Source organism: Urocitellus parryii, chromosome 10 (genome assembly GCF_045843805.1).
Source record: "Urocitellus parryii isolate mUroPar1 chromosome 10, mUroPar1.hap1, whole genome shotgun sequence".
Classification (NCBI taxonomy): Eukaryota; Metazoa; Chordata; class Mammalia; order Rodentia; family Sciuridae; genus Urocitellus; species Urocitellus parryii.
Genome location: NC_135540.1, coordinates 60,352,208 through 60,367,307, shown reverse-complemented (window position 1 = coordinate 60,367,307; position 15,100 = coordinate 60,352,208). Strand labels below are relative to the sequence as shown.

At 34.6% G+C, this 15,100-nt stretch overlaps 1 protein-coding gene across 1 annotated transcript in view; it reads left to right on the top strand.

Moving 5' to 3' along the window:
* LOC144257316 (uncharacterized) overlaps positions 1 to 15,100 on the top strand; it is a 49,677-nt gene that overhangs the window by 19,056 nt on the left and 15,521 nt on the right. Inside the window, exon 3 of the mRNA XM_077803533.1 lies at positions 12,721 to 12,819. Within this exon, the coding sequence (XP_077659659.1) occupies positions 12,748 to 12,819 (72 nt within the window). The 5' untranslated portion in view covers positions 12,721 to 12,747. The remainder of the gene's footprint in view (positions 1 to 12,720; positions 12,820 to 15,100) is intronic.

Here is a 15,100-nt window from a genome sequence, read left to right as displayed (position 1 = left end):
GGGGGTAAGTAGAGAGATAAGAGCAATATTGAGTCCACCTGCTAAATTTCTGCCACAATGAAAAAGAAAATGGATTTTTAGTGTGCAGCTGGAAATTTCTGCCTTAGACCATCTCCAGGATGCCATACTACCGAGAAATTGAGCCTCTGGGTTTTAGCACCAATGGAGCTACCATAACTGACCTACCATGCCCAAAGTTGGAAGAAAATAAGAAGGCTACACCCTTGAAGGTCTTGTATACCATTGTGAAAATTTATTTTCCATTCTATAGTCCTGGATAACATGAATTATTGATTATACAACCAAATTTCCATTATAGAATGATTTCTTCAGAAATAATAAGAGAAAAATAGGAAGCTATAATTGGATGTCTGTCATTTAGTACCATAAATTAGCTAGGAACAATATCATTTAATTCTAGCCGAAATCTTGTATATTAGGTAATTTTATTGTGTTCCATTTTGACAGGTGGAGAAAGTTTAAGCTCATAAAGCATTAATTATCCTTTCTCTTTTCCCAGGGTAAGTCTCAAAGCCAATATGCAAAATGAGAAGTGTCTGAGTCTAAAATCCATGTTTTTTTCACTAGAAAAGTAGATTAATTGCAGATAAATACTAGAATCATAAAGGCCTTCAAAAAATTATTTCAATATCTCATGAATGAAAGAAAGTAAGTACTGGGCCAGAAGTTATGAGAGGAAAATGGTAACCCATTTGGGAAATACCTTGAAAGTATAATAGACAGGACCTGGGCATCCATTATATGTGAGAGATAAGGAGGAGGAGAGAATTAAGGATGTCTCCAGTCTCCAGCCTCTAAATTGGGAGAAATGAAAGCTGTTACAGAAGAAGCATGTTTAAGGAGAATGAGTTAAGTTTGGGTTATTTTGTTCTTGAGATACCTGGAATTATCATTTTGAGATACACAATAGATAATAGAAAGTAAGATCTGAAAATAAGAGCCATCAAAGTGGAGATCTACATTATGGAACACACACAATCATTTACTGGTTCCCTCAGGCCCTCAACTTTCTTCCAAGTGTCCCTTTATCTTCTTGCTCTAATGAAAATGCAGATGTTTTCTGTGAACATTCTTTCACCTCTAATGTGACACCTGACTTCCTTCTCACTGCTCTTGTACTCCTGGACCTGGAAGTGTCCTTTCTTCTCATAATGGATTCCAGATCATTTTTCCTTCATCTTCCCGGAAAAATAATGAGAGAACTTAAAATTCCTTATCTTTAGAAGATACTCCACCCCTGTTTCTGTCACCAACAATTCCCTCATCTATCAGTCAACTTCTGCAGCACAATGCTGCATAAGAACCAATCCCAAAACTCAGGGGTGTATAAGGATCATAATTTATTTTTCAGTCACAGCGCTGTGGGGTGGCTCTAACTTGACTGAGATAAATGAGACTAAACTATTCTCTAGACTGCTGACCTCCATCGAAGAAGACTCATTCCCATGGCCATCCTCTAGACCTTTTTACTACCAAATAATAATTTCAAGCTCGCCATTCTCCGAAAACTTCTTTCTTATATACATTTCTTATATACATTTTTTCACATCTCCTCCCACTGTTCCTGTTACTACTTTCAACACCAAGGGTTGATCAAATAATGGCCCCCAACGATGACAGTGTTCTAATTTCTCCTATATTACATAGCAAAAGGAAACTAAGCTTGTAAAAGGAATTAAAACAAACCTTACAGTATTCATATTGGGGCTGGGAGTATGGCTCAGCAGTAGAGGACTTGCCTAAAATGCACAAGAACGTGGGTTCAATCCCTAAAACTATAAAATAAAATAAGATTGTCTTGGATTACCGAGATGAATGTAAGGAATCTTAAATGAGAAAGAAGGAAGCAGAAGAGTCAGAAAGAGACAGATAGCATCTTAAAAATGCAAATAGACACTAATGAATTTGAGGATGACAGGAGGCCACGGAGCTAATGAATGGAGGGGCAACCTCTAGAAACTGGAAAAGACCAAAAAGTAGATTTCGTCCCGGAGCTTCTAGAAAGAAACTCAATATTGCTATCACCTGGATTTTCACCCTGACACATTTCACACGTCTGAAACCCAAGGCTGTAAAATAAGAAATTTGTGATGTTCCAAACCACTAAGTTTGTGGTAACTACAACAGTAATAGGAAACCAATATACATTCCAATTCTGACAGTTCCATACCTTCAGAAAAAAAAAAAACAGTGCTTTGATGTTACCACATTTTTACTCTCCTCTCCAGGTTTCACTTGGTTCACTCAGTTCACCAGCTTAAATTCTAAGGCCATTTGTGTGAACATTCCCCTCTCCGGCTTTGTGATTATTAATAAAACCCCAATACTACTCTCAGCCCACTAAAAGTCTACGCCCACAGGATAGGATGAGTTAGCAACCTGAATCATACAGACCACAACAATCGTTTTAAAATTCATATGTCTTCCATCCAGGGGGACTCTAATGCTGCCCAGCTAAATTACTACATCGTTTTAGCTCATTTACTATCCCATTCTTTTGCATAACTACTCTGTACCTTTTTTCTCAAAACCCCCCACACACCAGTTTCCCTATCATTTTAGGCCAAGTATTTTATTTCACTAAATAAAAGAAGACAATGTAAAGGTTACATCCACACTCTCCCACCACCATGTCTATTTTCCCACATCTGTACCCTCTTCGTGAAGTATTGGCCTGTACTTTTGACTAGAGCAAAATTTTCCTTTTATCTACTAGATCCTATCTTTCTTTTCTCATTCAATAATAATAATCCAAAATTCCCTTTTCACCCAAGTCTCATTTTTTTTTTCTCTCTACTGGACCATTTCACCCCATATATGACCATGCTGTTATTTCAACAATTTTAAGAATTAAAAATAACCTCTTAATCACAAAGCCCCTCCATGATACAGATTTTATTTCTTTATAGATAAACTCGTCAAGAGTTGTGTATATTCACTATCTATTTTTTTATTTCCATTCTTTGTTTTTTCTTAGCTATTCCATTAGGTTTTGCCTCAAACATGACAAAGGAAAAGCTTTTGTTATGCCACCAATGATCCTGCATTCCAATATCCAAAGATAACTATCAGTCATCATTTTATTTGATCTATCAATAGATTCTGATGCTATAAATCACATTTTACCTCTTACTCATCTGGTTTCTAGGTCACCGGTCTTTCCTGATTTTTGTCTTGACCCAACAGCATTTTCCTCTCCATCTCTTTTGCTGATTCCTTCTCATATTCTCAATCTTCAAAGAATGTGATGATATGTCAGATCTCACTGATTGGATTCCTTCAGTATTTGTATTTGCTTGGCTCTCTCATGACTTGAAATAGCATAATGAAAATTCCCAAATTTACATCTCTACTCAGGAACTCTCCACTGAACTTCAGCCTCTTATATTTAAGACTGTCTACTCAACATCACGGTTTGTACATTTAATAGATACTTCAAAAAAAATATCACTCTTGAGTTTCAGCTTTCTATCACTATAGCAAATAACCAAGGTAGTAATTTATAAAGAGAAAAGGTTGACTTTGGCTTGCAGTTTTGGGGGTTCCAGTCTATGACCAGGTAGGCCCACTGTTTTTAGGCCTGTAAGGAAGCAGTACATCAGGACAGGAGCACATGGCAGAGATGTTCTGCTCACCTCATGGCAAGGAAGCAAAAGAGAGGAAGAGGAAAGAGCCAGAGTCCCATGGGTCCCATGGGTCCCTTCAGGGGCATGCCTCCTATGTCCCAAAGCCCTCCCACTAGGTCCCACCTCTTAAAGGTTCCACAATCGCACAATATCACAGGTGCACACATGTGTACAGGCACACACACACCCCTCTCCCAAATCCATTCTAGTTGAACCTTTGTATTACATTAATGACCCTTCTTCTCTAGTAACCATATTCTGCTGCTTCTACTTTCAAGATCAATTCAGAGACAGGCACAGTGGCACACACCTGTAATTCTGGCAGCTTGGGAGGCTGAGACAGGAGGATTGAAAAGTTCAAAGCCAGCCTCAGCAATTTCGAGGCGCTAAGCAGCTCAGTGAGACCCTGTCTCTAAGTAAAATACAAAATAGGGGCTGGGGATGTGGCTCAGTGGCCAAGTACCCCTGAGTTCAATCCTCGGTACCCCGCCCCCCCAAAAAAAAGATGTATTCAGAATCTGACCACTTCTCCTTTATTTCTACTGTGCTCTCCTTAATCACAGCTTTCTTAAACACAGAAGTAACTCCATAATTAATCTCAACTCAGCTACTATTAGGGCTTCTTATCCCAAAAGTCAACACAGTCACTTTGGCTGCTTCCTCAAAGCCATGCTTAACCCATCTGATCATTGCATAAAATATTATAACCCTCTTCCTACATTGGATACAACCCAGGGCACTGCCTAGCGCAATATGAACCTTCCCATCTACCCTACTGACAATGGTAATTCCTCTCTTCACTCCCCTCACTAGCACTCCCTGTTTCCCTCCCTGACTTGTTTATCTCCATAGCATATTATTTGATATCTCATTTGTTTATTTTGCTCATTTTTTGCTGTCATCCCTCTAGAATTCAAGGTTCCTGATGACAGATATATTTGTCTATCTTATTTGCTACTGCATTCATGATGCCTACAAAAGTGTTTGATGCAATTATATTTGTTTAATTAATTAGGTTTCTTGGATAAGAGAACCTAACATAATTGAAACATAATAAATGACATCACTCAGAAAGAATGTTTGAATGAGAAAACATTGACCAGCAGAGACAGGGAAGAACCGTGGGAAGAAATAACTAAAATAAGTGACTTGATTCCAGTTTCTCAAACTCAAAGTAAACCAACTATTTCATGTGATAACACAGATCACTCCGGTGACTCTTAAAGTTGTCAGAGTGTGTTGTATATAAGTTTGATGGGGAATGGGAAGAGGGGAAAATGTGATATTAACAAATTTAGTTTTGCCTTCAAAGATTAGACATTTATTGAAATTCATTCCAATTGATAGACCAGTATGCATGTTTGGAAAAACCCCAGGATAAAGTAAATGAAAAAAACAAATGTTCAATTTCATTCTTGTTTATCTTTTCTCTGACTACTGTGATTTTCTCACAAAGTACAACTAGTAAAATACATGTCCATAACAGAAAACTCATTTTGAAAATTAAGACACTTCTTTGCTATATTATTTTGTAAGAGAAGATCTAAAATTTGAACTACATTGAATTTACTAAAATGTCATTTCCCTGTATCAAATAGACCTTCCTGGTGCTTAGAATTTTTTTAAATTTTAATTCTTTCAGTTTGACTGGAATTCAGTCATTCTACAGAAACTATTAATAAACTAAGCCTTTTAAAGTAACGTCTTTGCTTTCCACGCTTCTGCGTTGGTCACCTCATGGAATGCATCCTGTCTCTCTGAATGTGTTTATACTCTGAACATGTCCACTGCACTGGAACTTGATGAAATAAAAGAAAAAAATCACCCAGTTGCACAGTCGTGTGCATAATTTATCAGGTCAGTTTCTTTCTATGGAAGCAGTCGTGAATTCTCTGTTCTATACTTTCAATTCTCAGGTTTGTATTATTGTTCATTGCCTTATTACTTGCTGAAATGAATTCTAAAGGCATGATTCCTAACCCGTGACTTTAGAGTCCAACTGCAAAAATGCCAATTGCCACGAACAGCATGCTCTGGCTGCCTGCTCATATGTAACAGCCTGCTCTGGCCAGGTCTTTTCCTTGCCCTTTCCATTTGCCTAACATTTGTCCTCTTCTACTAGCCAACTTGTATAAAATTAATTGCTTAGAAATGGCCAAATGATATTTAGATTATATAGAAAGCAATTCAGTAATTGCTTCCCATTTAGAACTGTTTTTCGGAAAAACAAATTATAAAAGACATTTTGGGGATAATGGGCAACATTGGAGAGTGGACTGAGTACTGAGTGACATGAAAGAATTTGATTTTTCAGATGTAGCAATTTATTTTCAGTGTATGTGTTCTTATTTTTGTAAAGATGCACATTGGAATTACTTAGGGATGAAATGTAATGATGTTGGTAATTTATTTCACAATAGTTCAACAATTAAAAAGTGAAGTTATAAAGGGAAAAATAAACCTATCATTTCCCCAAACATAATTAATCATTTTTACTAACTCTTATGTTGGCATATATTATCCAGTTATAAAACTAATCGTTACTAAATAATGGTTATTGAGTTCTTATTATGTGCCAGGGACTCAGCTAAGTATTTCATATGCATTATCTCATTTAATTATCTAATTAACTTATTTGTTGGGTAATAATATTCTCTTTTTAAAAAATGGGAGCAGACTTCCAAAAAAATTAAATTATTTGCTTAGGTTATACAACATGGTAGAGTTTAAAGTGTCATACAAAGAAGCATCAAGACAAAGAAAATTAAAATAATTAAAGAAGAATAAATGAAGAAAATTTAGAAATGGAAAAATAAATACCAGCCAGGAGTGGCTTACCAGACTAATTCAAAGCCTTGAAGTTGTAGACACTTGCAAAATTAAAACAAAACAAAACATAAACTTGACTTTAAGTTGTATCGACAACCTACATAAAGAAGCTATATATTACCAACTATAAAAGTTATAGCATACTGAACATTTTTAAGTCTTTTGGTAATTTAAGACCAAGTTCCAAGAATAATTTCTATGAACTGTATAGAAAACATCCGTTGGACAAATGACATTCAAACTTTGTTGCTCACAATATTTATCTAACTTAAATACAGATTCCCAACATCACTTTCCTTCACGCACAGACTCTCTCCCACAATTGGTATCCTGTACCTCACTGCCTAATGTTAGAATCAATGAACCTACATTGACATATTATTGCCTTGTTATGGTTTGGATCTCGAATGTCCCCCAAAGTGTTCTGTGTTCTGAAGTGAGGTTTGGAGGAAGTGATTAGATCATGAGGCTTCTGACCTCATTAGTGTACTAATTTGTCAATGGCCAAAAGTACTACTGGGAGGTGGGACCTAGCTGGAGGAAGCAGGTCACTGGGTGGGTGCCTGAGTTGATCTTGTCCCTGGCCCCTTCCCAGACACCTCTCTCTATTTCTTAGCTGCCATGACCTGAGCAACTTTCTTCCACCATACCCTTCTATCATGATGTGCTGCCTCACCTCAGGCCCAAAGAAATGGAATCAGCTCTGATGGACTGAAACCTCTGAAACTATTATCCAAAATAAATCTTTCTGCCATTAAGTATTTTTCCTCAGGTATTTGTCACAGTGATGCAAAGCTGACTAATACACATTTAAAGTGCATAGGTTTGAGTCATAAGTTCTATGGAAACGGTGACTCATATCCACCACTGTCATACCACTCAGAGTAGTTTCCTTGCCCTAAAACTTCCTGGTGCTCTACCTGCTCCTCTTCCCTCAAACCCTGATCTTTTTACTGGCAACCCCTGATGTTTTTACTATCTCCATAGTTTTACCTTTTCTGAAATGTCAAATAGCTAGAATCATACAGTGCATAGCCTTTTTTTAGTTGACGGCCCCATTTAGTAATATGTGCTTAAAGTTTCACTGAGTTAATTATCTCAATTTAATGGAATCCTCAATTTCATTTCCAGTTACTAGGTTTTAGTAAGTGTGGGAAAAGACCAAGGAATATGCATTTTAGAAGACTATGATACAATGGTACGCTTGCTAGTCTTTGAGACACACTCTTCTGGAGATTTTAATAGTAAACACACCATGTTGTTTTCAATAAAGTAAGTCATGTGGATAACACTAGGCCAAATGCGATTAAGCAAAATAAATTATATATTTTACTAACATGATACAGTTTCAGGACAGTTTTCTGGTAAGCTATCTTTAAATAGCACATTTGGACTCTCAGTGTTGCAAAATACAAGTCCAAAGCTTCACCTACCTATGTACCTTGTTTGGGCAGTTTAGTATTTTATTTGAATGATGCCTTTCAGAGATATATGTGATATTAACACGCACATACATATGCATACATACACATATACACACATATCATATCTCTATATACATATTAATAGATAAATAGAAAATAGATATGGATATATGACACGGACTTATTTCCTTTTTCTAAGCAAGTTCCTAAAGACACTTGGTCTTGTAACCCCAACTATACCAGATTCTTTTGGGGCTTCATTGAAGACATCAAGGGCTTCCTCTCAGTTAAACGGAAATTCCAGAGGTCGACTCCTCTTCTGAAGCATTTCTTTTATTAAGCTGTTTGAAAATCTCATTAATTAAAAAGGTTCTTCTACTACAAAAATATTTTGAAAATTATAGATGTAGTTGAAGTAAATTGATAACATACTCTTAAAATGGGACCCTATTACTAACATATATATATATATATATATATATATATATATATATATATATGGAAGATTTTTGGAATCTATTAAAAGACAGCAAGGTCAAGCATAAACTCTTGAAAAGGACCTTTAGCACCATGTCTTTTACTGTGGGAGTAAAGTGTAGTGCTGTATTCGATAGGCTGTTGGGTTGAGAGCAGGTTGACATCCTCTCATAAAAATTAAGACTTCTGAAAATGGCATGTACCTAACTAGAGGAACTTCTTACCTCTGTTACAAGGAGAACAAGGTAATACCCATGGGTAAAACTAACATTATCATCAGATAGCAATTTTGAGTGTGCTCTTATACAACAGCAACTAAGCAAGCAAGCCACACAATTCCAAGCCATGAAACTTGCTTGCAACTTAAATCATAGAAAAATGTCCCATGAAAAATGTATTCATGGAACAAGGTGAGCTTACAGATTGTAACTTTTACATGCTAAAAGTTCTAAGTAAAATGAAAGCTTTGCTGGATATGATAATTTCCATCTTAGAATATTTTATTTACAGTTCTTCTTTCTGCCAGGAAATCGATATAGAGATATTTTCTATTAAGACTCAATAGATGGGGCGGGGGATGCAGCTCAGTGTCAGAGTGCTTGTCTAGCATGTGGAAGGCACTGGGTTCAATCCTTAGCACCATATAAAAATAAAATAAAGGCATTCTGTCCATCAACAATTACAAAAAAAATTAAAGACTAGATCCTACTAACAATACTAATTTATTTTCATATAACATAATTCTCATCCTTTAATTGTCTGTAATAGAGGCATGAATATTCACCTGGAGATGTAAAGTACTTATGGATTATGTTGAAATGAGGGAAGGGAGCAACTGAAACCCACTCCTTTGTCTGTGATTCCCTTAGTAGTATTACAACGTAAAGCTTTGTACATTGTTAACCAGTTAATAACAATCTGTGTGATATAATCCTTAATAGTTTCTGTTCACAAATTTAAAGGCTGAGAAGATACCAGTGAAAAACATAGTCTTAGATTACTGTGGAATATCTGGTGACAAAGTGGCACAGAATTTAGCAGTGGTTAGTCCTGGAACAGCAGAGGATAAACAGAACCTCCAGTCCCTATAGGATATTGGTCTGAAACATCCATAGTTGCACCAAGCAAGAAATTAGCATATATTTAATCTGGATAAAATAAAGAGCTACTTTTAAAAAATAAAATAGTCTACATTCAGCCAAATAGTAAAATGTAAAATAGTGATTGTCTTTGGACAATCACGAAAGACAGAATTCCTGATACCTCTCTCTAGTACATGATATGCTGTTTAGCCCAATCTGATAATTTCAATTTAGCTCTAAAGCCTGGTCAGACAGTAGCCAAGAATCTCTCAATTGGTATTAGTATGGTGTATGAAAGAAATGAAATCACTCCTCTGACTTTGTGTCTGAGCCTCAACAGCTCGTCATCTTTATATCTGGGTGACAAGCTTCCTTATTTACCTTTATTCCTGGATGTATCCATCAAGGTTTCTGTTTTCCCCACAGAATTATTTGTAACTAAATTATAAAGTGAATAGAACATTTTCACATTAATTTGACCCTGAGTGTCCACGTCCCGTTTTATTTTTCCCATCAGCTCACTAATCTGGTTAGAAGTTTTTCGGTTGCCTAATCTTGGTCTAGATCAGATACTAAACCAGAAATTCCTAATTTTCTGGGACACTGAACACATAAAGTGAGTTTAGTTTATTGACCCTCATGGTAGTGAAAGGAGAAAGTTCTCCCTCAAGTTCCTAAAGAATGTTCAGTGGTCCTAGAGTAGCAGTAAATTTCAAATATAACCCGAGAGCACCTTGCTGCTCTTAGTCTTTTCTGTGCCTCAGTCCAGTCTTGCTCAATTCAGACCTAAATGCAGAGAGACCCTGAGGCTGAAAAGAAATGTGCAAGTTAAAATTGTGCTCAACACCACCTAATCCTGTTCATATACTTTTATATCAAATACTATATATTTTGTTTTTCAAAATAATACAAAATTACACTCACCGAGTGTCTAGCATATAGTATTACATACAGCATAGTTATATGATGCATAATTATGCACTGATTGATTGAATTATTTGAAAGACACAAATGATCTGATTATCCACATTCCAGTGTCTGTCATCTTCTCTTACACTTTACCACTGTTTTAATCTTTTTAACTTTTCATTAAGCCTTCCAGGAAAACACTAGAAAGAAAATGAAATGAAGGACAAATCCATATCCTTAATCTTTACTAGAATCCAAAACATTTGAAGATCGAAAAACAAAACTTAAAAATAATCAGTAATCTTCATTTTAGATATTTATATAAGAAAGAATAATAAAAAAATTAGGGGTATTACAGTTTCATACATGTATTTTGTTTTCATGTGTACCTTTATTCATGGCTTTTTGTGTACGTGTTCTTGTTTTTATGTTTTTTCTTGATTGACTCTTTGTAGGAAACTATTTGACATTTGTAGATGTGATGTCTATATTCTAGCCATGATATTCCAATAACAAAAATGACGTTGATTTATGTTATGAAGTTCAACTCCTTCATCAAACCTATAAGGAAAACAAAACATAAGAAAATGATTTGTTCAAGATCACTGAATTGATTAAAATTGAATAGAACTATTGACAGAGTCCACCCTATCAATAGTTCTGTGCTCTTTAGGTTTTAGAGATTTTACTTTTTATTTAATTATGCTTTTATTTTTATGCATAGATGTAGTGCTTTTGCACTTTTTTAAGAATGCTTTTTTTTCCCCACATAGCTAATAGAGAATAAGCTTAATTTTGCCTTCATCAGGAACTTGAAAGACAGACATACCTGTATATTCTGGTAACATCTATCATTGCAAACAAATATATTATAATTTGTTTCAAAATTCTTATGCCAGTCAACAGTACATGGTTCACTGCATTGTTTAGATATCTTTCTTTTATAAGAAATAGTAATGATAACAATAATAATAAACCTGTCTTATAGCTGGAGATATGGCTTAGTGGTAGAATGCTTGCCTAGCATTCACAAGGCCCTGGGTTCAATCTCCAGCACTGGAAAAAAAAAAATCATGTCTTAAACTAACTTAGGGATATGAATAAGAAATGAACTAAATCAGGAAAATAATAAATCCAATACTGCTTTCAAGTACTGCTGCATCAAGGAATCCAGAGTCTCTGAGTCTAAAGCCCCTACCCTATAGGATTAGTAAACCCAGCTGAGTATGAAAAGCTCCTTCTGGGTTGATGTTCTGATCCCTGCACTTATCACTGTATTAGGACAATGGGTTACTCAGATTAACCAGGTCTAGAATGCATGCATATCCCACTAAGACAATATGGTACCCCACAATGAAGAGTGGTTCCATTGTCAAAAGTAAATAAATAAATAAAAAATAAGGATCTATGCTGAATAAGGAAACGTACACACATACATACATACACAGATATATCCATTATGCCCCCCTTTTCCAATTTCTTTTTCAATATAGCCTTTGAGCTCTCAGTCAAAATTATCTGGATTTTTAATTAGAGTCAATTCAACTCTGCTGGACAGCATCCATGCTGCACAGGAAAATTATTCAAATATGAATTTCTGATTCTCACCAACATCAGTGGCTTTTTAGAAACAATCATTTACATAGACTCTGATTTACTACACCAGAGATAAAGGCTTTCTCATATTCTTTTAATTGTCAAAACACATGTAATTATGCAATATTAGGAAATCACCCAACATTAACTCATCCTGACCCTACCAAATTATAGGGGAAAAATCCACAATGACTGTCTTTCTTCAGTGTGAATTGTAGTTTCATTTTAATGTCATGAACAAAATTAATATATTAATTATATTTAATTAGACACATACAATTAAATATAATTAATATAAGTAAATAATAACAGTCCCATGAATAAAGAAACATATACTTACTGCAGTGACTTTCCAATAATCAACCACAACAAAAAAAATTACAACTGAAAACTTCTGACATATTTATACAATCATGTGGAAAATAGTAATACTGGTTTGAAGGAAAATGTAGAGATATGAATATGCATGGTTTTAAATTGTATTAGCTCTTCAATGTGGAAGATTTCTTAGAAATAATATAAATAATTCTTTTCTCTCTCTCCAAAGGGAATAAATAAGTTTTTAGTTTGTGTCTCCAATGAATGCCAGTGTTGTGCCACTAAAATATCACTAACATCTTACCTTGCATTAAAAGATCCTGATAGTTTACTGAGAAATTAAAAGTTAAGTTGTTTCAGGTCATTTTACCTTCAACCCAAGTAATAATATAATTGTTTCTGCCTGATATAAATGCCTTTGTGATGCTCGTTCTCCAGCCGCTACAGAATCCTGTTGGTTTAAAAATGAATGCATTTGAAAAACGACTTGAAAATGTCACTACCACTTTGAACAACCTTCAAAACCGCTTACAGGAGGTCAGTACTCTGTCTGGGTTGGTGCACAAGTGAGGATGATTAATTTTTAAAAAGGATAATAATTTAATTTTAAAAGATACACAGTTACTCACCTTGTGTGCAATAGCCTATTTGTTCATTTTGGAGGTGGTTGGCAGGAAGCTACACAATGATTTCTGAAGCTGCAAACGGAGGTATAGAGCATATCATAATATATTTATTAAGGACTAATGCAAACCACATTGAGTTATAGGAAGGAAAATGTATTCCCCGGTGCTTAGAATTTACTGAACACGAAGAATTCGAATGAGATTGTTTAGTGAGAAGGAGGAAGAATTTCCATGCCTACCTCCCCAAACAAATAAATCACTGCTTATATCCTGGGAATGTTTTCAAATAGACAATGTTTAATGAGATGAGTAGTATTTATAACTGAGTTTATATTCACATGTCTTTCCTGTTTTATTTTTCAAATGTATTCTTCTGACTAGGACTTGAATAACAAATATGTGTTCAAGATATAAAACTAGGGTAGCAAGGTCACTTGTTCTTGAATTGTTCTTTTGTGTCTTAGGACAGCAGCAGTTGATTCACTGAATGGCTAGCTTGTAGTAGTCTACAAACAGCATAGAATAATCTGGTAGCACAGCATAGAAGTCTTTTTGAAATCATCCCTTTAATCATTTTAGAAAAAAAAATGTTGACATACTAAACAGAAAAAGGAAGATATCCCTCCCCCCACCCCCCAGATTTCCCATCTGTTCAGGTCATTTTATCGAAAACTTAACTTTTGTTATTCCTGAGTAAGTGTCTTGTTGCCGGCTGATAAAATATTTTAAGAGACTTACAAGATTTTTTTGGAAAAAAACTACTACATTGAAAAGTTAAAATTAGGTTTTCAGAAGTCTCTGCATGATGTGTCTAACATATAACATATTTAGGGGAGATTTGAACATAATTATACTGAAATGAGCAAAGGAGCAAAATGTAAAAAAAAAAAAAAAAAAACACCTAGAACTGACGTCAGAAGATCTGAATGCCAATTAGATTCATCAGGCAACAAAAACATAGAAAACATTACAGCCATTCATTTGATGAATAAATTGAAGTCCAGTGGTAGTCAAAGCCCATGAAAGTATAACACCTGAGCAAGAAGAATAGTCCCCTTAAACAAGAAACATTTCATTCTGTTAAACACAAAACTTTTATGACAAAGAAAGTATACCATCAGAGTGAAGAAAGTATTATTTAATAGACTGCTGCAATATTTATTGCAAATTTGGGAGCAAATTACTTCAGGCAAATATTTCACATCAAAGGTGAAAATTAATATATATAATTCAAAAATAAAATATTAAAAATGAAACAACACACAACCAAAATGAGAGTCAATATCTATCAACAGTCTGGAAGGGACAGAGGTGACTTTGTAAATCTGACAAGAAGTTAAGGAAAAGACGAGAGAAAAAAATTGAACTATTATGCAAGAACATTAAAAAGCAAATGATATAATGGTAAATATATTTGCAAAAAAACATCAAAGTTTATGAAAATCCTGAAGAAAATTGAAATATGTACAGACAAGAAAATATAGACAAGTATCTGTTTCATTAAAAAAAATGAAAATTCAAATAAAAACTAGATGCAAATTTCACTTAGCAAACCAGCACAAGAAGAAAAAACAAGTTTAATTCCTAATAATGATGCATGGTAGGAAAATAAGTACTAGCAAGATTGAAAAATATTGACATCTCCTTGGAAGGCCATTAGACAATATTTATCAATATCCATAAAATATTATTATCACTTGATTTATCAAATCTCAGTCTTTATAGCTAGATCTTAATAAGATAATAAAAATATTGCATAAATTGCAAACATAAACATGTTTCTGGAAAACTCTTTCACTATAGTACACAATAGGAAAGAAATACACAACAAAATGTATAGAATCTACTTGGCACACAGTATGCACTGAAGAAATATTTTCTAATGAATTAAGAAAAGTCACTGGCCCTAAAATTTTGACTATATATTTCAAACATTTGGTTGCTCATATACAGTATGATTAATGCAGTGAGGCTTATGTAGTATACAGAAAACATTTACTTGGAGAAACTATGATAGTTTGCATTATCATACACTCTTCCTATTACTTCTCTGTTAGTTCACAGGGCTAAGTCAATATAGCAAAGTGAAGCTAAACATTTAATTTAATCATCATAGACACATTAATGTAGGTAAATGACACTATGAAAATTGAGTTTAAATTTAAATACCTAAAGTAATTAAATTAACTAGA